The sequence below is a fragment of the Falco peregrinus genome, chromosome 1 (genome assembly GCF_023634155.1).
Source record: "Falco peregrinus isolate bFalPer1 chromosome 1, bFalPer1.pri, whole genome shotgun sequence".
Lineage (NCBI taxonomy): Eukaryota > Metazoa > Chordata > Aves > Falconiformes > Falconidae > Falco > Falco peregrinus.
Genome location: NC_073721.1, coordinates 110,890,182 through 110,915,513, shown reverse-complemented (window position 1 = coordinate 110,915,513; position 25,332 = coordinate 110,890,182). Strand labels below are relative to the sequence as shown.

At 39.0% G+C, this 25,332-nt stretch overlaps 1 protein-coding gene across 1 annotated transcript in view; it reads right to left on the bottom strand.

Annotated features, from left to right (window-relative positions):
- Positions 1 to 25,332, bottom strand: part of THSD4 (thrombospondin type 1 domain containing 4) — a 319,742-nt gene that overhangs the window by 289,644 nt on the left and 4,766 nt on the right. The window contains exons 2-3 of the mRNA XM_055790923.1: positions 8,626 to 8,733; positions 4,657 to 4,726 (exon numbers count right to left, since the gene is read on the bottom strand). Coding sequence (XP_055646898.1) covers positions 4,657 to 4,726; positions 8,626 to 8,654 — 99 coding nt within the window. The 5' untranslated portion in view covers positions 8,655 to 8,733. The remainder of the gene's footprint in view (positions 1 to 4,656; positions 4,727 to 8,625; positions 8,734 to 25,332) is intronic.

Here is a 25,332-nt window from a genome sequence, read left to right as displayed (position 1 = left end):
ATTGCTTCGATACTACTATTTATGTAGTATGTGCAGTAATACTACAATGCTATAACAGAAACAAGATGTTAAAACAAAAGCAATATTTACATCAGAAATTTTATTTAGACAAACTTTACTACAAAGTGCGTTACCAATTTTACTAAAATAAACAAGGTATAAATATAACTACAGCTTACTTTCTTAACACAGCAACATAGGATTAGTTAAAAAACCACCCAAGAATTACTTCTGAAAAACTGGGAATACAGACTTGAGTGGTTGTCTGGGAGAAGGACTGTTATGTTTCATAGTTTAACCTTCTGTTCATCACAGAGTATGACACCTATCAGATAAGGTTAAATAATGTTTATTCAATAAAAAAGCATAGGGAGGGAGAACAGAGAGCTTGACTGTATGATGAGCGGAAGGAGGGCTGTTCATATGTTCAGTACTGATGGACAAGGAAAGTTAATTGCTCAAATATTAAGAAATATTTCAGTTTAACCAGTTTCAGACAGCTTGGTTGACTTTTAAATACAAGCAGCAATTACTTGGTTTCACAAAACACTTCCTCCTTTTTTGCTAATACTGATGAGTATTTTGGCCTTATGGAGGAATATACTGCTTATTTAGAAATTATATATTATGAAAGAGGAAGATGTAAGTTAGATCATGAAGAAAACGAACTTCCGAGGAGCTACTGACCGACATACAACCCCTGGCTTCAGCAAGAAACCATAAAAGTATTTTGCATAGGAATTTTTATTTGTATTTAATGAACATACCATGTTTAACATATGCATATTATTTTCCAAATCTGTGCTATTTAGAGAGGTAAGATTAACAAACAGAGCAGTACTATAAGCTCAGATGCAGGAAAATTTAAAGATGCTCTTTGTTTTCAGGTTTTGTGCCCTTCTGACAAGAGAGACAGTATTATTTAAAGTAAATAAGCACAAACCTACTTCTGTATAAAAATCAGGTGGCCAGATATTTCTGAAACTAGAAATTCTGTTTTGGTCACTTCTGACTTTGTATGACAGGCAAGCTTCCAAGACTAATTCCAAAATTATAAAATCTAAAAGCAGAAAATATGGCCCAGTCAAATGTTTTCCAAAAAGAAGTATCTTTGTACTAGCTGGTGTTCAGAACATTTTTACTTCAATAGCCAAGCTTTAGCTCCCTTGGAGTAACAAAAAAAAGGGGAACTGAAACAGAATAGTATTGCATTTAGTCTGGGGATGGGGAGGCAAGTGGCGGGGTGGGGCAAGGATCTCCTGAAAGCAGAAGAGTTACAGAATAAACTGCAAATGCAAAAAAATAAAAAACTTTCCCATTTCGTCCTGTCACCTCCCAGGTCTTAATTCCACTAGCTGCACCTCCTTGCTATGGATGTAATTTGGCTCGTTCTTCCAGCTAACAGTCCTCAGGGTGTCATGCCAGAAATGGATTTTTGTGCGTGCACCTGAGGAAAGCAACCTGCTGAGCTCTGCTCTTCCAGATTTGGTTCATGAAAATTTCCTTAAAAAACTGGGTTTTTTTAAATTGCTGCCTGATAAGATAAACTTTTTTTCTTCATGGTAAAGTTCTAAACATATGTCACTAAGTCAAGAGTAGCTAAATAGTACTTAAGTTCTAATATACTGAAACTAACTAAAAACTCTTACTTGTAAGAGTTAGGAAAGTACAAACATATTTTTGTTTAAAAATCTACATTATGTCAGCCTCTCTGAAACTAGTATGACTTTATACATGGATTCTCAAAAAAGAAGAAACAAAAGATTAAAATCTAGCAAGATTTTAAAAGAAACAGAAAATAGTATTTCCTGATGTTTATAAGTGTTCTCAAGTCCTAAAAAAACATCTCAGCTGAACTGTGGGTGTCTCTGGACAGTTACAACTGGATTTATTTCCATCAACTGTTTTGGGGATTGTCTCGGGGTTTATTTCGTTTTCCCCAAAAGTTTTAGTTTAAGAAAAAAAAAAAAATCAAGACCATTTGAAAATGTTTTAATTACTTCCTCAGCCACCTACCCAGGTCCAATTCTCTGATTTTATTTCCCTGTCCATAGCTTTCAGAGCAAAAATAACTATATGCAGGGTGCACAAGATGGAATCCAAACACTCTCCCGACACTGCACATTCAAGCATCAGTTGTGCACACATGCTTAACTTTAGGCTGAAAAATAAACTCTCAATAAGGATTGGGGTATAAGCTACTGCTTTCTTACAATTCAGCTCTAGTTACTCAGTTTCCACATACTGTACCCTCTGAGGGTGTGTATGGAAGTTACCAAACACCACTTTTGTTATTCACTACATTGTTAAAATGACATACTGTTCATCAAATCCTTCCCTCCTCCTCCTCCTCTGCCTTTCCCTCCTGCATGACCGAACTCCTCTCACATAGAAGGAACTCTGCCAAACAGCAGAGAGATCCATGCAGAAATACACAGGAGATGCTGGCTGGGGATGTCAGCAAACACATGTCCAGGTTCCTGCATAAAAAGAATGGGAACAACTTCCAGCGCTACAAAGACGAGCACTCACACTCAGTTAGAAACATGTCTGACTTGGCCTTCAGAGCTACCAACAGCCCCTCTTGTCTGGAGCGGACAGGTGGGTCAGAAGGTTTCTGAAAAGTTTAATGAATACAGACTTTCAGCCTAAACACATTTTGGCACGAACAGAATCCTCTCCAGCAGTGTAAGAGCTGACAATGATAGACAGCCTTGGAGCCTGTATGAGATTGCCACTAGGAAACTTCTGCCTCTTTTTGTTTTCAGTAAAAAGAACAGCTCCAAGGTGGTTCCTATGCCCCTTAGTGCCATGCCTTCAGTCCCTTTAACGAGTACAGAAGACACTCCAGACCCATGGTATTTCTCATTCAACTGAAAACAAAGAATCTGATTTTATCAGAATTAATTCCGGAGCTTCACAGAATGAAGCAATTGTTTCTCTGACTTACTTTATTTTAGTTAGTAGATTTTTTTCCCCTAAGGCCATTTGGAAGTTGGATTGCAGCATCTCTCTACCGCCAACATTACAAAAGAATGTCTAATTAGATGGAGTACTGAAAACAGAGCAGCAGCATGACCATCTCAACTGCACAACAAAACAGAGGAGATACAAAATAGGGAAAACCACTATGTTGTACTCAGGTTTAGACTAGAGCACTCAGGCAGCTTTAGAAATCCTGCAGACAGGACCATGCCAGTTTCAGACTGCATCATTGCTGGCCTCGTTTAACTCGTCTTACCATCAGGCTGCACAAGGAGTTTAACGTGACAGCTGTGTTCTTCAGGAACTATGACTATCGGCTAGCTTCAGGTATCTAGTTCAGACCTTTGGAATTACTGTCCAAATACTTTTTACCCTAAAGACAGTGGCATATGCACAGGGAAAAAAAGGGAACACCACAAACTCGCCTTCCATCTCCTTTAAAAGGTGCAGTTTAAAAATAAAATAGGCATCTTGCATTATTATTAAACAATCTGCAGTAAAAAGCAAACTCTTTTTAAAATATGTTATTTGATACCATTAATTAATAATTGGTTGTGCCTGAATACCAATTAAGAGGTGAAAACAACACTGATATAAGGTCGCAGCCCATAAAGAGATAGAAGAGCATTCAAGGGGTCTCCCCTCAGGTCTCTGGTAGAATCAGCAATACCTACACATCACTCCTGACAAACATTTTTCCAGCACATTCACAGATAACTCCATCATGGAAATGCTAAACGTTATCCAGTCAATATGATCTATTCTTTATATCCTTACCGTAAGAAGCTTTTTCTAACAGCAAATCTAAGTTTCCCTTGCCCCAGTTTAAAACCATTTATTCTCACCTACTCCACCACAGACAGAAAGAACAGCCTTCTCTTTAGCACTTATAACTATCTGGAGATTATATCTGCCTCCCCCACCACTCTCCTAATCTTTAGACTAAACAACCTGAATTGATTCAAACTTCCCTCAGATGTAAGATTTTAAAACCTCTTGAGGACAGTCACTGCTGCTGTCTGTTTCTCTCCAAACTGTCCGCTACTTTCCTGAAAAGCAGCACAAAAACCTAACTGAAGCATTCTGGCCGAGACCTCAGTAACGCTGCGCAGGACGGGAGGTGTGCAGGCTGCAAGCACCTTAGACTTACAGCATCGACAGTGAATGAACCACTCACACCAGGAAATGAATGAACAAGCACACCAGGAAAGTGCAGCAGTTTCCAGCTCCCATCTCTAGCAATTTAAGTCTAACAACAGAGTGTGGTTTGGGTCCAACCCCTGCTTCAGACATCTCCATCTCTGTAAGAGAAAGAGCTACCTATGAGCAACTGGATGCTTCTGCTAAGCAGTCCATGTATGAGCACTGCCCTCACTGGCACGAATTCTTCTTTCCCTTTGTGTTACATGGTGAAAATGCTCCAAAGCTAGAGTAAGCTGACATGGACCTCTTTGTGACCTACAACACTCCACACAATTACTCAGCTAATTGACCACAGTGAGCCTCTTTTAACCAAGTATATATTTACAGATATTAATATATATATATATTTAAAAAAGCAAAACCTACATTATTCCCAGAACTTTATTTGGATTGCATTTCCTTATGCATCTTTACTGTTTTCTACATTTACCTTTAAGCATACAAAATCTGAATATTTCTAATGCTTACCTTTCTGTGTTCAATTGAAGGCTGTGGGATGACAAACTGAAATCCCAGCACTGCTAGGGAACTGAGAAGTCTGAAAAAGCAAATAGTGAAACAGAAGGTATAATTACCACTAAAATAAACCACACATCTACAACCTGTTACGGGGCTTCATACTGCAAGAACTTATTTAGACACTTAATGCCATTACTAACCACAGCAGGCTCACTAAACTGTATGAAACGTTTTTATGACATTGTCTTCACAGCAGGCAGTACAACAAACATATATATATTTGTCTGTCCGTAAAGCAAAAGTGCACCAAGTAGAATCCATTGATACTATTTCACATAACTTTATGTTTAAATTAGAAAAAAAAATATCTTGGCAGTGCATATTTTAACACCTCTGCATTTGGTGTCAAAATGACATACACTTAGCAAAGTTTTCTGAAGTGCTAAGTACAAATTCACCCATCTATGGACTAAGTCTGCTTCTGGCTCTGGCTCCTCATTTTACAGATGAACACCAGCTCCAGCACACGGGAAACATGCAAAGAATCACCATGATTTTGCAGACAATAGGTTCTTCCCCAGCTGCCTAACACTTGTGGAAAGTGAATAACCTAATGGGCACAGAAGATGGAAAGTAGCAGACACAGCCCACCAGAGACTCAGGATAAGCAGCCAAGCATCACCCCAGTCCCCACATCTTCAATCTGAAAGGAGTCATAATGGGAACCAAGCCCAAACAAACTTTGTTCTGTCAAGCCTCACCACTGTAATGACTCCTAGGAGCCCATTACAAGTTAGGCTTAGTTAGCTCAGTCTTTTGTTTGCTCTAATTTGCACTGGGGACTGATTTGCCCACTTCTAGCAAGCCCCTTCATCAGAAAACACAGCAAGGTACAAGAAGGAGGATCAAGACATCTTTATTTCTACCAGGAGTTTGACGTTTCTGTCTACAAAGACTATACTTCAAACCCTCTATAATGGGGAAAGCTGCTAATGATTTGCTGAATTTCAGTGCAGAAGTACAACTGATGGATTTGGACACAAAATCCATCTGCAAACTAATGGACCAGACAAAATCCAGCTGTGCTTCCTACTCACAGCTCCTTCCTTTGCTCCCTCCACATTAACCCTTTAAATATTTCTCATTTCAGAGACAAACCTCCTAAACAGAAAGAGGTTTTTTTACACTCAGCATTTCATTACCACCAATACAAATAGCCCTCTACTAGGGAGAATGTTTTTCTTGAGTTTCCTGTGTTTGTTCTTGCTAACAATCTGCAAAAGGAACTGTTAGGTAAGTATTGATTGCACATGGCCTATCACCACCTCATCACCACAGTCTATGCCTCTCTTTCTCTCAGAGCAATAAACCATTCAAAGGTAAGAAAAAGTCATTACCTCCTTACTACCACCTCTATGTAGAAACAATTTTCAAAAAACAATTAACACACTTTAAAAGTCCATTAGAAGGAAGTGTTATATTTCACAAAGCTATCATTTGTGATAAAGCAAAATTCAGAGGAGGTGGCTGAAATCAGAGTCAGTACAAGGCGCTATAAAGGAACCGCAGTTAAGAGTCAAAACGTGCGATTCAGACCAGGGCCAAATAACACAGTGGTGGATGGAAGCCAAAGGCATGAATGAAGAAACTGATGTGCCAATCACACCTGAAATCAAAGGCAGAAGCCGAAACAGAACTCAAACCTGCTAACTGCAAAATGACAGCACGGAGTCTGTCTGTAGCTGACTTGATGTCCCTTTTTCGTGTGCTCAGGTGATCTCCTAACTATTCTCAATGAAAACATGACAAGCTGCTAAGCAGGCAGAGCAGTCTCTCCGACAGGCCCAACATACATAGTCTGCAAATTATACTTAACTTCCTTTTCAGAATCTTCCTACCCACTCCCTGCTCCCTTATGGCTTCTGCTCACTATAATCCCTCAGAGCATGTGAAAGAAAGTTCAGACTTCACGTAAGGAAATGAATGCTTTCATCCTCAACAGGACAGGATTTTTCTGATCAGTCTGAAGGACTACAGATTTCCATGCGTAAATACTTCTGAAATCATGCACAAGGCTGGGAGTTCTGAACTGAGTGAGAACTGTAATCTTCAAAGCAAATTACTTACCAGATTAAAGTTTTCAGTTATAAAATGCAAACTTTTAGTATATGTGTGATTAATCCGTGGCAAGCTTTTCCTGACCGTTCTTTAATGAGGTTGCACTGTAATCACCATCTGTATGTAGGTGCTCAAGGACAATGAAGCCAGTTTTTAAATTCACTTCTGTATCTGCAATTGGATCTTTCAGAAACAATGCTATCAACATACTATTTCAAACACAGGAAATCTGCCAGGAATACTTAAGCTATCCTGAGGTAAGCTTCTAGCTTCAAATCAGTGTGTGGCAATTTAATTTTTTTAGTGTTATTTCCCTCAGTAGCTTGCTTTGGCTAACTTCTCTGGACTAGGCTTTTTTATTTGTCATGCTTGACTAACGTTAGGCCTCCCAAGCTTCAAAAATAGGCTTCTCCAGTTTCAGTGGGTTTGCTTCAGGTATTCTTACTGTGCAGAATAGCCAAAAAGAACAAGTGCTCCTCAAAATAAGGCAAAACTTTTCAAGTGTACACGAACAGGTCAGGTACCAACCACAGCTTATTGATGGCTGTTTAACTCAGGCCTCTGTATAAGAACCTTGCTGGTACAGCCCTTGCTGCCACAGTTTAGGCACTATTTGGAGCCAAGTACCTAGTTTTAATGCAAACTCTCACTCTACCCAAGCTGCAAAGAGGAAACATGCTCACTTTCTTTTACAGGCAATCCCAATTTCTGTTGAACTGTGGGGGCACAAAGCAAAACCAGGCAGGATTAGCTCTATTGTGGAAGTAGCAAGAGAAAGTTTGCTATTTAACACCTCATTTAGGAACATCTCTCAGAGTTCTTTGTCATTGCAGTGAGTATTAGCTCTCCCTGAATGAAGCCAGAGGGTAGCAAAATAGATTTTTTGCATGGTTGCTGTCCCTTAGTAGTTGTATTTTATGAAGGGCTCCCACAGCCAACTGTGGATTGTCCTGATAGTACTAATCACCTGGCTAAAGTACTTTCCCTCCTGACTAGTGCACTATGGCTGGTCTCATTTGCCTGACTTCCTCCCAGATGAAAGCTGCAGAACAGCCTAAGCCTGGGACAGCCTGGGAGGAGCTACACAGGGAAAAGCCTCAACAGGAAAGATAACGCAGGCAGTGTCAATAATACGTGACAGATCCGTTTTGATGTGGAATCTGCGCTGGCTTATTAGGAGGGTGCCAGAATTGCAATTCAAAGATCGATAACTGAAAATCACAAGAAGTAAGGTTAGATCAAAGGTGTTACTGACAGTATCTCCATACAAATGAAAGAGCAAGCTCTTTGATTTGTAAGGAGTGCCACTCCTCACAGGAGGTCAACTTTTGTTTGTGTAGCATCACGGCTGCCTGTTTTCTCTGAATACAGAGGACAGAACTGGACAGACCAGCTTAGGAACAGCTGAGTGTTTCCACTGTCAGGAAAACGGTTGGAATGGTCTTTCCTATGTTTGCCCACTGGCAAACTGTTTCAGGAATGCATAACATAAATCTCCAAATGAATTGCAGCAGAGGTACTAAAACATGTAAATCAGTAATTTAAGCCCAGTGACTGTAGTTGCACAGCTTCAGCGACAAAAGGGAATGTTCCAGTAATATATGCCATCACACTGGCACACACTAACAGATGCTCTAAGCATAAACAAAAAACACTGAGAACTTCCTTTTCTTACTGTCACCAAAGAATGCTATGTCTGCATACATGTACTCGATTACTTAGTCTTTGGACAAGATTTTTATCTGTCTTCCTAAGATACAAACACTTAATATCAAAGCAAGAGACAACCAAATTGATATTTACTGCAGTGTGTTAAATGCATGTTAAATAAGGTTTTAAATGTTTCATTGCATCACTTACCTCAAAGAAACTATTAAACTGTCTACCATGATCCTTTAATGCAAGGTGTCTTGAAATGAAAAATACTTCTTCACTGTGGTGCAGCACAATGCCAATCACACACAAATCCTACAGAAAGAAAAAACATTTAACACTGCTTATTCAGTATTTTCCATGAAAATATGATGAAACTGGATACAGACCTACATCTGTACCTCACTTCTTGGGACATTACAGCAACACAAACTGGAAATCCAGTGTACGTTATGTGAATAGACTGGACACACCCCATTTTTTGCAATAGGAATTCAACAGTGCCAGAGTGCTTTGCTCAAAAGCTATGGGATGCAAAATCTTTATTTGATTCCCAATGATGCAAATCTGATGTTGAACTTACTTGCTTTTTTATCTCACCTTCCTGATATGTCACTTGTATGACAATAAAGCAAACGGCTTTGTTTAAAGTCTTGCGTTAACAGAATTCACAGAACTGAAACTGGGTCACCAATTTCTACTGTATAGTAGCAGTATTAATAGGCTCTCCATTTTGTGAGCAATGCAAGGATGATTCTGTTCTGAGTGCTCATACACAAAAGAGGAGTGTTGTTCCCTCTCTATTACAGATGGCAAAGCCAGCCACAACGAAGCTAAATGTCCTGCCCACAGTCACGGAGGAAATCTTGGGTTAAACAGCATTCTGAATACAAACTCAACTGATCCTTATTTCTAATAATACTATCATTGCATCGTGACTACTGCAAATGCACAGAAACCCTACCAGCCCTTGAGAGGGTTATTACCTAGGTACACTGACATTCGTTTGGAAATATTCTCAAAGGTTCAGACATCTGGAGAGTTCTTATTTTGGTAAGTTTGTAATTCTATATTCGACACTTAAAATACTGCACCAGAATTTTCAGGCAGGAAAGAGATCCTGGAGGTAGGGAAATACAGCATAAGTTGAGGAGGGTAAGGGGAGGAAGGAAGATAAGAGGAAATAAAACACCAGTAGGACTGAGCCTATATCCATACATTTCAGAATGTGGTCAACGGCTGTCTTGCATCTTGCCATTTACAAGTGGTTACATGTTGAAAAGCAGCAGAGTGAACAGAAACAAGAGAACATTGCTGTTCGTAGATAAAGAGCTCTCACTTTCTGTCAGCCAGCCAGATAATTAAAATCTGCCTAGAAAGGGACAAGACTTTCAGGAACTTAGAAAATGTGCAGCTAGATAAAATACAGATCCTACTGCTAGAAAAATGTGAATTGTTTGCAGGTAACTGGACAAGCTAAATCTCCCCCCGCCCCAAAAAAAAAAAAAAATATCAAAACCCCAATAAATTTCATTTAGGAAATCACAATACTTGTAAGAAATTTAAAATAAAATTCCTATTATTCTTTATTGTTTAAACTTTAGTCTTTTAAAAGGAAGACATTAATAGTTGTGTACTTGGGAAAGTACTACAGCAGAAAGTTCTGCATGTAACAGGTTTGAGTTAGACATGAGGAAGAAACCATAAGAGCTCAGATAAACTTTATTCTCTCTGCAGTTCCATGGTTGTCAGTAGATCTAAGAGACTTTCTCAAACTTATTCACTGATTTCACTGCTTAATGTTGTACAATGTCTGTGTTTTTTATAAGACTGGCAGCACTTCTGAAAACAGATTTTTAGTCTAGATCTCTGCAACACTTTATTTGAGGTTTTAGCCCATAGTTTCAGAAAAAGCTACATTCCTTTTAACGTTAGGCAAGTTCAGATATACAGCACTAACACAAAACATTTAGACAGATCCCCTGTGATGCTATTTACTAATAGACATTTTGAAATGTTAAGGAAACAAATATCTGGCTTTCTGCAACCTGACTCTTAATTACCAGACGTACTGAGGCAATAGTCCTTTATATCACTTCTTAAAAAAGGAGGATATGCATGTAACATGGATTGTAACCAACATGGTTTCAAGTTCTTACCATTCTGGGTTTTTTTTCCAGATGTGGAGTGAAAAAATCCTGAAAGAGAGTACAATACTTTTTTTTTATCCAGCATCCTTGTATGGAGGGACACCATCTCAGCAGAACACTGCTATGGGATAAAAACTCAATGAAATGTGCACTCCCCTAATCCACTTTGTAAATCACACCTCATTTGAGAAGCAGAAAAGATACTGTTATAGGTCTAGTTTTGCAAAGAAGTAGGGGAGGGACCTCCAGTGTTTCTGGACATTGTTCTTAAACAGAGTGCTTAAAGTCCATGCATATGTTTTCAGGTTTTTTCAGTTCATCTGTATCCCCATTGTCAGTGCAGGCTGCATTACAGACTCAACTTTCAACAGTATTTCAATGTCTTTTTCAAAACACTTCTTACTGCAACTCACAGATACATTTCTTTTGAAATATCATAGTGGAAAAACTGCTAGGTATCTAAGCAACTTAAGAGCTTCTTTTCAAAATTATTTTGAGTGCTTAGGTTATTACAGCTTATTGAAAGAAATGTCATTTTGGCAGTGATGGTTTTGATATGAAAATGTGCAAATGGGACAACCATTTTCCCTCCAGAGGATCCAGAGCAAACAAGTACCTGAAATGGCTAAACAGTTAACACTAGGATTAAATAACATGAATTTTGGCATGGAAACTTCCAAAAGCCTGATGAGGTGTACTAAGTGCTAGTCATTGCAATAAGTCTTGAAATTGTGAAAGTCAAATTACCTTCCCACAACGGGCTTAAAAGCACTATAGACCTATCTAGCAAAAGACTTTCTAGTAACCCTATTTACAGCAGAATAGATCTTAGTATCTCAACTGGAACAAATCACGCTCCTGCGCTTCAGCAGAGTTAAGATTTTCCCCACTGCGTTACATTTGACATTTCAGCAATCTTCCTCATTTCACCTCCAAGTGGGGTGAAAACAACATCTCTGAAATTGGACCAGGGAAAAAAAGAAAAACACACACACACGCCCAAACAAACAAACCACCCAACCACACAGGATGCAACAGAATTCAAACCTCCCCTCCAGAATAATCAACATGACAAAGGGAGAGGTGTTCTATTGCATATGATAAAACGTGCATCAGGTCACAGAAAGTGAGACTGAATAAAAAGACCCCGATTGAAGTCTCCTCCCCTTTCACACTGCAGGTGAGTGATCCTAACACCTTCAAACTGCTGCTGCTAATCTTAGCAGTTATACTACCAAGTTATGAGCTAATCATAACAATCCTTTGTCTTAATATTTCCTGAAAAATACTCTGACACTTACTCTCCACATTACCTGCACTCCTCAGCCTAGCAGCCCACTTATAGTCAGACACTGCAGTCCTTTGTCAGCAGGGCTCAGACGAGTGTCTAAGTGAAATTAGAACAAAAATATTCATTTGTAATGGTGATTCCAAAAAGGGGCAGAGATAGATAATGGCGGTAACTCACAAAAAAATAATCTAGTAGACTCATAGACAATCCCAGAAATCCGCTGAAATGGGACACAAGAAGATTTCTCAGAGTTACATGATGCAGTACACAGAACTATCAGGACAGACACCACAGGCACTGTACAGAAAGTTAAGAGAAAGAAAGTCTACTGAGAAGTGCAACAGTGAGATTTCCCCCTCAGCTAATTAATTTAGAAACGTCTTCCTGCAAAGTGGTTTGAAAATTTGCAGAAAGACAATGAAATAGTTATCCTAACCTCCTAAATATCATGGGTCCACTCACATGCAATTTTTCATGTGACTATACCCTTTGTGTATTGTGAATGGATGGTATTTCACTTCCATGAATTCCAATGTCATGTTAGCATCAACCTTTACTTCTTGTAAGTCCTGTCTACTCACATTTATCCATATGCATCTAGGTACTAACTGTACGAACTGAGCTTTTAGCCTATTTTATCTTGCTGACTTAAATATATAGCAAGCCAACTTAAATTTCCTTCAATATTTATCTTTCTGGTTAGGTGATGTATCTTGCCAGCTACTGACAATGGCAACTTGAAGCAGCTATGAAACTTCAGCATCATTCCGAGGTCATGTTTCCACTGATGAGCAAAACCTTCTTTTTGTATTATTTAGGGGAAAAAAAACAACCTAAAGAAATAATACTGAGAAATACTTAAAAGAAAAAAAAATATCAAACCCTTTAAGACTGCCTTTGAATCTGCTGCCTTGGACATTGGTAAAGTATAGTGTATACATTAGTTTAGTTCTTCACATCTATTAAACTATGTTCAGTGCAAGTCGTTTGGATTGCATCCAACATTCACTGTATTCACAAGACTTTGATAAAGCACCTCACAGTGCACCCAGTTTACCTAGCTACATAATTTGTGCGTGCATCCAACAGCTTGAACCACAGCTGTTGACAACCACCACCAGAGTTTTATCTCTTCAAATATTCATTAACTACAGTAAAACATACACTTGTCTCTGAAAGCTGCATAACAGAGAAATCTAGCATTAGATCTGATGAAAAGTTCAGATGCTTACACGGAGCAAACACTTTCATTAAAACAAAAATTACAAGTTACTCCACCTAACCCTGAAGGTGCCTCTCTGGTTTACTATAAATGCTTTGAAAACTTTCAAGTTCTCCTTCTGGGTGTGTCCAGAACTACTGCAGTCCAAGAAAGCTCAGTGCCTGTCTCCAATCTAAGCTTGATCAAGATCCAGAAGTTTTCATTTCTTTGCCTAAAATCTCACAAACCACACCCCCACTCCAGTAAGTACAGTCCACAAATGCCACCACCACACAGAGACAAAGCCTCTTCCATCCACAGGTGTAACTACTAATTGTCTGTTAAACACAGCCTCTGGAAACATTTACTTCTGCATAACAGCCTGGTGACTCATGCCCCTGTGATAGCTGCCGTGACTCAACAGTCTCTGCAGGATGGGGAGCGGCACCCTCGGGCTGCACCTTCTCCCCCGCCTCGCCGATTCATCTGGGTGAAGGTGCCTACCTTTCCCTAAAGCTGTACTTCCACCCAGAAGCACCACAGACCCCAAATAAAAGGGTAACGGTGAGACCAAGGGCCATCCTGGATCCGTCTGAAATGTCGGTCCTGTTACTAGAGCTGTACTCAAAAAACAGTTCCGGCTCATTTCTTTGGAATTCAAAGGGAAAAAAAAAGTGTAACCTGATTATTTGGCATCCAATTCTATAACATTGAATCATCCTCTGAAAATCGAGAAGGCAAACTCAAAAGTTGGTGACGCCCAACAGTGACCACACACATGATTTCCCCAAATCCATCCATTCACAAGATGCAAATTTTGCCTTTTAAAAATACTGTTATGCTGGAGGGTGCCACCATTCAAGCAATTTTGCTTCAGTCTTTGTTGAAGTACATATAATTTAATTAAACATCGAACAAGGGTTGCGACATTAATCATGTAAGTAAAGGGGAGAAGCAAGTGCTTGTTTATAAGTTGTGAGCTGCAGTCATGTTATGCATGACTAGTAGAATTTGTTTCTTTAATTTCTCCTCTAGATTTAATTTTTCTTAATCTTTGTCCACAAGACTGGTTATGTATTTGCTGAACACGCACAAGTAATAAAAATACCATAAAAGTAAAAATACATTAATAATGAACCTGATCTAGAATTCACTAAAGCCCTCTTAAACTCAACAATAAGCTTAAATATGCATTTAATACCATAGTAATAGGTTTGAGAATCAACGTATCTTGTGGTGGCATGAATTATGACAGCTATCTAATTGAGATCGATTGCAAAGGAAGTGTGCTGGAGTAGCAGTGCCAAATTGATTAGAGATTTTGATATAACTCTCAAATCCTGAAAAGACAGTTTATGTGGAGATTTATTCAACTTAAAAAAAAAACAAAAAAAAACCAACAGAAAACACAAATGCAAATTGAGTGTTAGAAGAATAGAATTAATTGTTCTTTTTTACTTCTTTGAAATAATACAACAGAAAGATGACTTTCTCAAGATTCAGGCTGCACCAAAATTGCCATTTTTAGTCTGATTTTGCCCCCTCTTTCACCTTTTGAAAGTATTAGCTAATTCTCACAAACATTTACTGCATTTAAAGTTCTCATGTGTGGTTTCCAGGCAGAGGACAATTATGTAAAAGGTAAAATGAATCACAAAAATGAGATCATATCTCTCTCCAAATTGACTTCTTGGGATATAACTGTGCGGAAACCATTGCAACCCTGTCTTAAGTTCATTTCAAGATTTCAAATTGACAGGCTGTGCAATTTTGGCCAAAACGCTGCCATTCTTTTTAAAACTGTGCATAGTAAGTACAATTTTTAGAAGAATCATTTCTTACAATGACACTGTAGATGGACAACCTCGTTTCTAACTGAACAATTTTTTGTCAAGAAATCACAATTCAGTACATCACAACTTAAATATATGTTGTCTTCTATAGCAACCAATTTAGAAAACATTATTAAGCTCCAAATCAGGGACATATAGAGCTTCGTCAGGTCACTGACCTTTCCCTGACCTTACCGTGTTATTTTCTAAGGACAGTCTAAAGTCAGGGTAATGTTTTCCGCAATCTTCTACTAAGTAGTAAAGCCAGATGCTGTATTTTACTGAAAAAATCCCTCAACTCTTCAAAAGCCTTTGTAGCAGAATAAAAGGAAACTAGAAAACACCACCAATAAACATGGAACAGGCCAACTGGTTGCAGCATGTATTCAGTATTCAATTTTATACAGGTGAACTGGTATTACTGCTTAGGGGATAGATACAAAATCTACAGTCGTGTATCTGCAGGTATATAAAAACAAACCCAGCACACAATTACAAAGCTAAGGTAGCCAAGCCACATGATGGTTGATTTTTTTTACCTTCTGTTCTCTCCCTAAAGAGGCTGCTATAGGAATCTTGATACCAGTCTGTCATCATTCACCGATTTAAGGAATTCCAACTCTTGCCATAGCTGTTCTGTACCACTAGCGCAGAACAAACTGCATAGACCTTATGTAAGACAAGTGTACAAGGACTCAAGCAATTCTGCTCTCATCTGAAACTATTGACTCAACGTTCAACTAGGAGTATATTCTACTTGTGTCCTGTAAATGTGGCTGCAAATTTCCTTTGCTCACAGATCCACTAATACTCATTGCACACACAACCATTAAGAGCAGCCTGTTCCACACTTAACCAGCTCAGAGAACTGAAAAAAGTTCTGGCAGTTTCAGCATTTGAAAACCATGAAAGGTGCTACTCATCACAGCTCTACATGTTAGAAACCATCACCTATTCTGATAAGACATGTTCCATATATTTAAATAAATTTTGCTCTCCTTTTAAAGAACATTTTTGCTATAATCTGAGTACTCCAAACCAAGGATGTAGAAGGGACTGCACATAGAAGAGGGAGGGGGAGATTACATGTTAAAGACCCTTTTCATAAAACAATCCTTCTTAACCTTCCATAATACTGATCAACATTAATCTGATTATTGATATTGAAAGATAAGGGAAAAAAGAATGATTAACAGTCTAAAAAGTCAGGTAGAAACACCCGACATCCCTATAAGCACCAATGCAAAATATAGGTGAATCCTTCATTGCTATGACAAGCAAGAGAAACAGACTCGTGTGACCTCTGCTATGATTAAATAGCTACAGTCTGGCCTACAAAAGGAGCAATAAGAGCATAAATGTATCTTCAACCAGTTACTGTTCTAGATACTTCTCTACCAAGGGTAAGTAGCAAGAGTGGTGGGTTAGATTCAGATTTGAGGCACCCTCCATGTTATGGAGGCTCAGGTCAAACTGTCTGCTGTGACCAGTAGTTAAAATGCTAGAAATATTTAATTGAAAGAAGTAATATTTACAAAATATTAGTCTCCAAGTACATTTGTTTAGTAAAAGTCTTAACAATGTTAATATTGCAAAGCGTATGACTGCATTTCAGAGCAACTAGGAATAGAAATTTCTTAGAGCCTCTTTTAGCCATACTAATTTCCTCACCTTTAAATACGTCAAAGAAAAAGAACTTTTCTCACACTCCTTTCACGACTTAAGCTTAATAAAAGCTGTTCTCAGAACACAAGGTGTGTCTCTGAAATCAAGGAAAAGCTTCTAACTTTCAACCATAGTCTGAGTTTCTCCAAAACACAGGCTTGCAACAGTGTTTAACTGGAGTTTACATCTGAGGACCTACCCCACCTTCTGCACAAAACCTAAGGTCCCACCAGCCTCAGTCAGAGAACTGTAAGACATCCTATTCAAAAAGGTCATAGAAAACAAATATTTCAGCAAAGCTAATTGAAGGCACATGTACAAGGAAAGTAACACACAACATATTTCAGCAGTATAATCAGCTATTTCTTGGTAACACAGCTGGGAGACACCCCTCATCAAGTGAAAAATCATGTATATTACATTATTACTGTGCAGTTAGAAGATAGCTTCCTTTTGCAAAGAGGAAACATTGGTTTTCAGTTGTCTGTTTAATGAGAACCTCTGTCTGCCAGAACATAAGTCTTTTTATCATTTTTTAAACCGCTTACTGTAAGAATTAACTTTCACACTGTTCAATAAACATTGAAAATACATGCCCAAGCATCAATAACCTCCACGTAAAAAATGGAACAAAATATAGTAGGCTGTGCTTCAGAGAATAAATTTTTTGCCCTGAGTAATAAACAACATTCAACAGCATACATAGGTGAAGATCCAGTGCTCCTGGTGACAAGGTAACCTTTGAAATAAACATTTCATTTACTGGCAAATAGAGGTATGTATTATTAGCCTGGCACAACTAACTCCCTGCATAGCTCCAACACAAATAGACCTGATGGGAAGCTGCCCGTTCTCTAAATTAGTGCTGAGTCACACTAACAGGATAGCATAAAGAGCCAGCAGTGCTCTGTGAACACACAGAAGCATTCCTAACAACACAAAAATCCTATACTTCATGGCTGTGATTTTCTAAGGAAGAAAAAAAAATATTCTTGCTTGCAAGATTTCTGAGGTGCTTGGGGAACCAGTGTTAAAACACAACAGGGAGGAGAGCGTGCAATGGGGACTTGAAATCTTTGCTTGGTTATTCAGAAACAAAATATTTTCTTTGGAGTGTCAGTGGAGGAAATACCTCCCTGCATAAGTAGTATCTCCAAGTAACAATGCTTTCTGAGAATCCTCATATTTTTTTTCCAGAGCAGACAAGTGGTAAAGCTGTATCTGTACAGGTACACTCCAAACGTCAAAACCAAACTACTTTTCAAACTTGTTAGGCAACCTCTAATGGCAGCCGCCTTAGTCCTTAGATCATCCAAGTTACCAGAGGGAACACAGTCTTGTCAAGATTGACTGAATATTTCTCTTCTGGGTAGCCACTCGTAGCCACTATTGTCGGAGATGCTTACTTTTCTGAAGTAAAACCCTATGCAGCACAACAGATACCAACTGGAACATGTGTCTATAAATATAACACAGGCATCCATTGAAGATCTTTGGGGCTCAATTCCAAGCTTTGGCTACAGTGACTCCAAGGGCTTCTTTAGCATTACTGTATGTGTACAGAACTATAAATGGGATAAAAATCATTCCCAGGGAACTTCGGAGATTTCTCTGCCTGTTACATAGTTCTCTGGTTTGGGTTAAGCATTCTAAAGAAAGGCTGGCATTCCCTCAAGCCTTGAATGGGACTTTGATACAGAAGAAGCATAAAAATAAAACAAAAAATAAAAATTAAACAAGAACCAGCAACCAAACCTGTTTGTTACTACAGGTAAAAGCAAGGCAATTCAGTGTCAGTTTATTAACTCATCTACTTACACAGAAAATATATTTATAAATGGGTATGTCAGGCCAAAGCCAAACAAGTCTCTCTCTCGCGTGCACTCTGGCAGCAAAGGAAGGAGGTCTGGTGGCCCAACAACTCGACTACTGTGATTCAACACAGTGCTGCACTGCAGACCACTGGCTTCCTCTGCTCTCTCTAATGGAGATTAATGTGGGCACAAATCCCAAATTAACTCATCAAATCCTTTTCTACACAAGTTTTCAAGGACAAGTGTTTTAACATACATTTCAATACTGCCATAACTGGAGGGAAAAACAACAGCAACTATCTACTGATGTACATTTTGTACTAACCAGTGTCCAAAAAAAGTGACCAGGGCTTTCATAATAAACATTAAACCTGATGAAGATCCTCTTCCCTTTGGTCCTCTCCTGCAGTTTATTTTGGCCAAAAAAAAAAGAAAAAAAAAAAAAAAAGATTTCTTTTTTCCATCATGCAATTCCCACCTGAACTGAGCTCCACTAGTGACTAGCGCTGCCCAGGTAACAGCACTGCTGCAGCCAAGCTGGCATGAAAGAACTGGGCAATGACTTTAAGCCACTGTACTGTAGTGGGCATGGGGGGTGGGGAGGAGGCGGGGGTGTACCATCTTCTTAAAAGCTCAAAGATTCAATTTCCTCTATTATCTGGGAGAATTCTGGCACTAAACACCTTCTAAATAGGTGCACTATATGAAAGCCACACAGGGTTTCAGCTGGCTAGTGGCCAGATGTAAGGATGCAGAAGCTTCTCAGGAACCCACATGGAGATATGCTTTAGGGACCGCTGAAAAATAAGTGATGTCCAAAACAAATACTGCTGTGATTCTGTGGCATTCAGATAAATCCTGAACATGCCTTTGTTGAATAAAACATATCAAATCAACTGCTTGGGTCTGTTCTGAAGGAAATGTCATATACCTATTAGCAAGACTTGGGCACTTCATTTTTAAGAGGCAGTACAAGTACAGGTAACAACTGCTAGATCATGGACAGAAACACAGCTCACTACGTAGCTTATGTGTCTTGCATTGTGAATTTCAGAGTCTAGGCTCCTGAAACATCTTGAGATGAACTAGTTATAAAAGCTTGTTTAAATTACTTTATTAAATAATACTATAAGAATGATGAAATTTTAACTTATTCCTCATTAACATCCTCTCTGATGTGAGGCTCCCCACATACTGGTACAGAAACACAACAAAGGAATTTGAAGATTTATGGTTTTCTTTTATGTTCCTACATAATGATGATAAGAGGTCTTACAAGAGCACTGTGAAATTAATATTTCTTTCATAATTTTGAAAAGGAATACCAGGAATGTACACTTAACATGAAACAAAAAATTATCAATGGATCTCCAACAGCCAACTGGAAGAATGACAATAACTGGTCTTGTAAAACTTTTCAAATATTAAATTCTGCATGCAAATAAATACAGGTGTAACTCAGAGAACACACTGTTTCACAGAGTTCTATTTAGCTTTCATCCACAATAATATTTAGATGAGGGTTCCAGCACAACAGCATAGACACTGAATATCCTTATCCTCTGGGCTTGATCTACACAGAATCTAACAAAAAGTTCAGTCACAGAACTGGACAGGCAACCAAGATAGTAGCATCAGATGCCAACTGTGCTGTTAAGGCTTTACCATTTAAAGGGCTACATTTGCAGAGATGCATCGCTTCTTTATGGGGATAAAAAGGAAAATGCTAAATTACCCAGTTTTAATTGGTAAGGATGACAAACAACAGTATCTTTGTGTCTTTTTAAGAAAGAGAAATGAAGATTCAGTATGATTAGTGACAGCAGAACAAATGTAAAATTCATATGTTCAGAAACCCAGAAACAATTTATGGTCTCAGTTCTACCCCTTGAGACTGAAGCTACTGAATATAATTTTCCTGAAGTCCTTATTCAGCTCAGGCTTGGTTCAGACTTCTAGAAATATCCTAACGCTTGTATCAATCATACCTCCATGTGGTGAACCCTTCAGCCTCCTGCATGTTAAAACTGAACCGCAAGATGCTTTAAGGGTGGGGATTGGGAGCAGTTTATTCTTATCCTGTCGGTTTGAAAGGGATTTTAGACATGCTACAAATCTTGTCTTGCTGCTATGCCTCGTGCTCTGGTGGTCTAGATGACAGTTAGTATTTCAGTCCATTTAATGTAAACTGCATAAACTGTTACACTCCTACAGGAGATGCCAGTCCTTGACACAAAAGCATGAAGATAATCATACATTCAAGGAATCTCAGGCTATCAATCACTGAGCAGCAAAGTTGAAACATTCCACTTGCTACAGAATAAAATCTCCCTATTAGGAAATACATAGTTTGGCAGATGCTGTCCAGTGGCCTGTGAAGTACGAGTTTATGGTTGACAGATAAAAGATACTAACCCCAAAGAATCCCCAAAAATCCTTGTCACCCTTGTTAATTGCATTATGCAGAAATCTAAACTCATAAGTCAGGAAGACTGTATTCCTTTTTGACTTCCAGTCACCCTTTCCAGGTCAGGTTCTAGCCCTGAGTTTTTCTCAGCCTCTAAGTAAATCTGCCACTGCTTTCAAGAGAAGTTTGCCTGACAGTAGGTTTAAGATGTTACTGTATAATCTGACTTTGAAAAAAATGAATTGACTTGCAAAGTCATTCACTGGAGCTGACATGTATGAGTACCCACCCTCATATTTGCAAAAGCCAGAAAGGTTGAAGAGAAAGCCCCGTAAGAAATACTATACTTTTACTACAGAATACTACAGGAGTCTACAACTCCTGCATGGGCTTGCAAAGAAAGGCAAGTTAATGGAAATCCCCTTTTTAGCAAAACAGCAGAAACCAGCAATACGGTTAGTCACAGCATAGTAATAAGGTGACAGTATCCTGCCTCCCCATCTAGCCATACACTACTCAGGACAAGCCAGCCTATTTGCAACCCCATCTTGCAACACAGCAGGTTGGGCAAAATTATCACACCTGGTTTTGAGGGACCCTGCACCTCACAACTCAACGGCGCAGCTGGATTAGGAGGATACCAAGAGCAGGAAAGCACAACTACCACGGTTCAGGTCTACCCACTGACAACATACACAGCCTTCTGGCTGTATCTAAAATCAGTGATGACTTCAGATTAAGTATTATTTTCTGCCTATATATAACAAACATTTTAACACATAAACATCTTTGCTCACTACCTCTGTTGATCAGATGTAGCTTAGAAACAGTATTTAGCAGCAGCAGTAGTTTCAGAGTTGGCAGCCTTGCAAGTCACAATAAAATCCACCTCACCTTTCACTTCTCTTTTCTGACCACAATAAATGCCAAACTCATCTACAATGCAGAAACCTCTGCCATCATCACACCATGTTAGGGAACTTTTGTAATCGTTCTTGCTCAAGCAAACCTATTCAAGTGGCTGGGACTTTGCCTAAGTGACAGTGAGGAATTCTGAATAGGGCCCTTACTGCATCAGGTAAAAAGAAATCAAAGGTCACCTCTTGGCAGTAGAACCTAAACTTGTATGTGCTTGAGGGCAGGTTGTTACGGTGCACCGAGCTTCACCTGACATCACTTAATGCTGCAGGCAAAATAGCCATGTGCCTACAAACTGAAAAATGGGGACTTAACATGTGAATGAGAGACCTCCTGAATTTGCAAGACAACAAGAACAGCCAATTACAAAGGGCTGGCAAAGAAAACTGAGCAGCTCCTCCAGCACTGTGGACTTCAATTGCTGCTTTAAATAGTCCCTATGCCACAGGCACAGCATGCGATATCAGCAGTGATCTTTAAAGAAATGTGACCAGGTTTTGTAGGTTTGGAGGTATTTTAAACCGGAGCCTACCGCTGTTGTGCATGCTGCTTAAAGTCAGAAAAGCAGGGTGTTACACGGTGACTCACAATCTTCTACGTGAGTACTCACTGTTGGAGGTAGGTGAAGACTTGCCGAAAGGAATGCAACTTTAATGTAATTACTCTTTGGGCACTGCTTGACACTGTTTCCTCCTTTACGCATAAAATCTGTACAGTCTGAGTAAACAGGAATTTTGAAAATCCCAGTTTTCAAAAGCCCTTCTAACATTAACTTTAGGAAAACAGTAAAGCAAGAAGCAGAAACAAACAAACCCTACCTTTCTGAACCCTCAGTTGCCAGCAAGATACATTTGGAAACACTTTTTCCCCCTCTTCCATTTCAAAGCAGTAGAAACAATCACAATTTAATCACAAGCAGCATGGTTCAAAAGAAGTCAGATCAGTTTCTGTCCAATTCTAACAGTATGAAAGCAGCAAAGACATTTTAGTCCTTTCATGCCCTCATAATTCAAAACCACAGAGAGATTTTTTTTTCTTGTTTAAAATATCGTTAATTATCATTATTTAAATTTTAGACATGCTCACAAACTAACACTCTGCATTCAGCCCTGGTGTGATGAGTTTGGCCAGCAACAGATACAGGCAGAAGGGACAGCTTTACGACAACTAATTACAGCAGCACTGTCAGTGCCTAAGAAATAACTCTGAATCTGATCCTGCAAAATTATAAACATTCCTATGAGAAGCAACAAAAGTACTCCAAACTCCGTAACACCAATGTCAGCAAACCCCTGAACTGGGGGAGGGTGGGGGGGGGGGGGGGGGGGGGGGGTGTAAGAAAGGAAAGGGTCTTTTTGATGTGCAATATGTATTAACAAGTACAATCTGTCTGAAGTAGTAAAGAAATTTTGGAAATTGCGTTTCTAATGGATGCTTATCACTAGCAAAAAAAAAATAATAATTAAATAATCCAAACAGTCATCCTGCCTTAACCCCCATGTTTCAACACATGAACAGTATTTCCTGGGCCATCAAAGCTGAACAATGCCAACAGTTAATGGTTAACACACTCCATTCTTTTAAATCCTTATTCCTATGCTGTTCTAGTTAAGTGCTTAAATTCCACGTACAGACCCTGAAGATGTGCAAGGTTTGCCCGCTGTTCCACCCGCACTTCCCCAGTGAATGTAGCTCCATGGAACTACAAGCAAATGAGATAGAGCTTTCATTGCTGCCAGATTCAAGTAATTGCATCCATCCCATTTAATTTATCACCCTTTTGGGTAGCTTGTGTCATGGGATGTCATTTTATTGTAATTACGCAGGGTGGGATTGGACAGGCTCTTGCTTGTCTTTGCCAATCTGATAAGCAAAATCATTTCTTCTTTTTACTTTCGTAGAAACTGCATGTTTTAGATAAAAAAAACCAAACAAAAATACAAGTATAATATACAACCAACTAACAGCAGCCTGATGTTACCAAGCCAGGACTACAGCAATCACCTTTGCCATGGAAAAAAATCCAGGACATCTGAAAACTTTCCAAGTCAACATTTACTGTCAAGATTACTGTCAACAGTTTCGCTGAATTTGCCATTTAGAGATAGGTTTGTCCTTCCATGCACTTCTCTCTAACTAATCCAAATAGAGTATCAGGAGAATCTGCTAGATTCAGGATTACAGATGTTAGTCATAGGTTATTCAAGTATCTAAGTGACGTTTTTCTCCTGGAGGAGTAGGATGGATATATGTGAGCATGGAACACAAGTGCTGATCCAGCAAGGCCAGGCTCAGCACATGTTCTTCACCAAGCAGCAGCTTTCATGAAAACGGGCTTTTTAAAAGGGCTTCTTTATCCTTCCTCTCCCAAAACAAAAGCAGAGAAAACACATTTCAACTTGGGTATCGTGACTCACATTGAAGACAAGGTGCAGGAAACCACACTACATCTATGCAATCTAATGCAAAAAACAGTATCCTCAGGCTCCCAACAAACATTTAACTTTGGGTAGCGTTGCTGTTCTTTTCTCTCACTAGGCCATGCAGTCACCAAGGACAGAGCTTGCCCCACCTTGTGGGCAAGCAGGGTCCAAGATGTCCCATCAGCCCTGCTTCTGCATTGACAGAAACAAATTTGGACAGGTTCTGCTTGCTACCAGGTTTCTTTGCTAAACTTCATTCCTGTACAAGAAGAGGTCAATACAACCCACAGGCACACACAGATAAAGAAAGTTCAGAAGTTGAAACTTCTGCTGTTACAACAGTTAGCCCTTGAATTTAACAAAAAGGGAGTATCCTTCTCTTATTTATTGTAATATTTTAAGAAGTTTGAGGTTACAGAAAAAAAAAAACACAATTAGAGTAAGCAAAGTGAAATCAACAAAAATGGAGGGAAAAAAGGTAGTTTTCTGAAGAACTGTATTTCTCTCTACATTAAATCACATATAGCTTTGTATAACTTGTGAGTTTATAGCAGTTTTAAAAAGAGGAATACAGGATCACAGTTATGAACAAGAGGGTCATCTGCAAAGGGTTCAATTTTACCTACCAAGTCCTGTAATTTAAACACCATTTTTTGGTACCCAAAGAGTCCCCCAAAGGCCCCAGTTCCAGGAACTCCCGCTAAAAGAACAAGCTCTCATACTGTCAAAGAAAAGACTGCGAACTCTAAAGGATCCAAAAACATAAATTCAGATATATTCATTTTAGCATTTCAGGATTTGTAAGCCAATCTGATGATTCTAGGGCAGTCCTAGCTCCTGATTCCCAAACACTCCATGAGGCAGTACTGCACACTAACAAACTACCATTGGACAACAAATATAGCTTCTGTGACTCTGCTAAAGGTCACCACCTGATCAGTAAAATTTATTTCCAGATCTCTGAAGCTTAGCTATTCTTTTCCACAAATCAGATGAAGCTGCTAAATATATCTGTGCTGATAAAGACTCCCTTCCCTGGTCCTTTTATAAATACATTCTTATAACTTTTTTATTTGATTCTGTGTTCATCAAAACTCATAATCCTTACGTTGTAGGGTATTCCCCATTTGTGGTGCAAGAGAGTTTCATTTTGATTTCTGTTTCATAGTCAGTTGTGCTGAAGTGATGAAATGGAAAAATGTTTGAGAAAAGG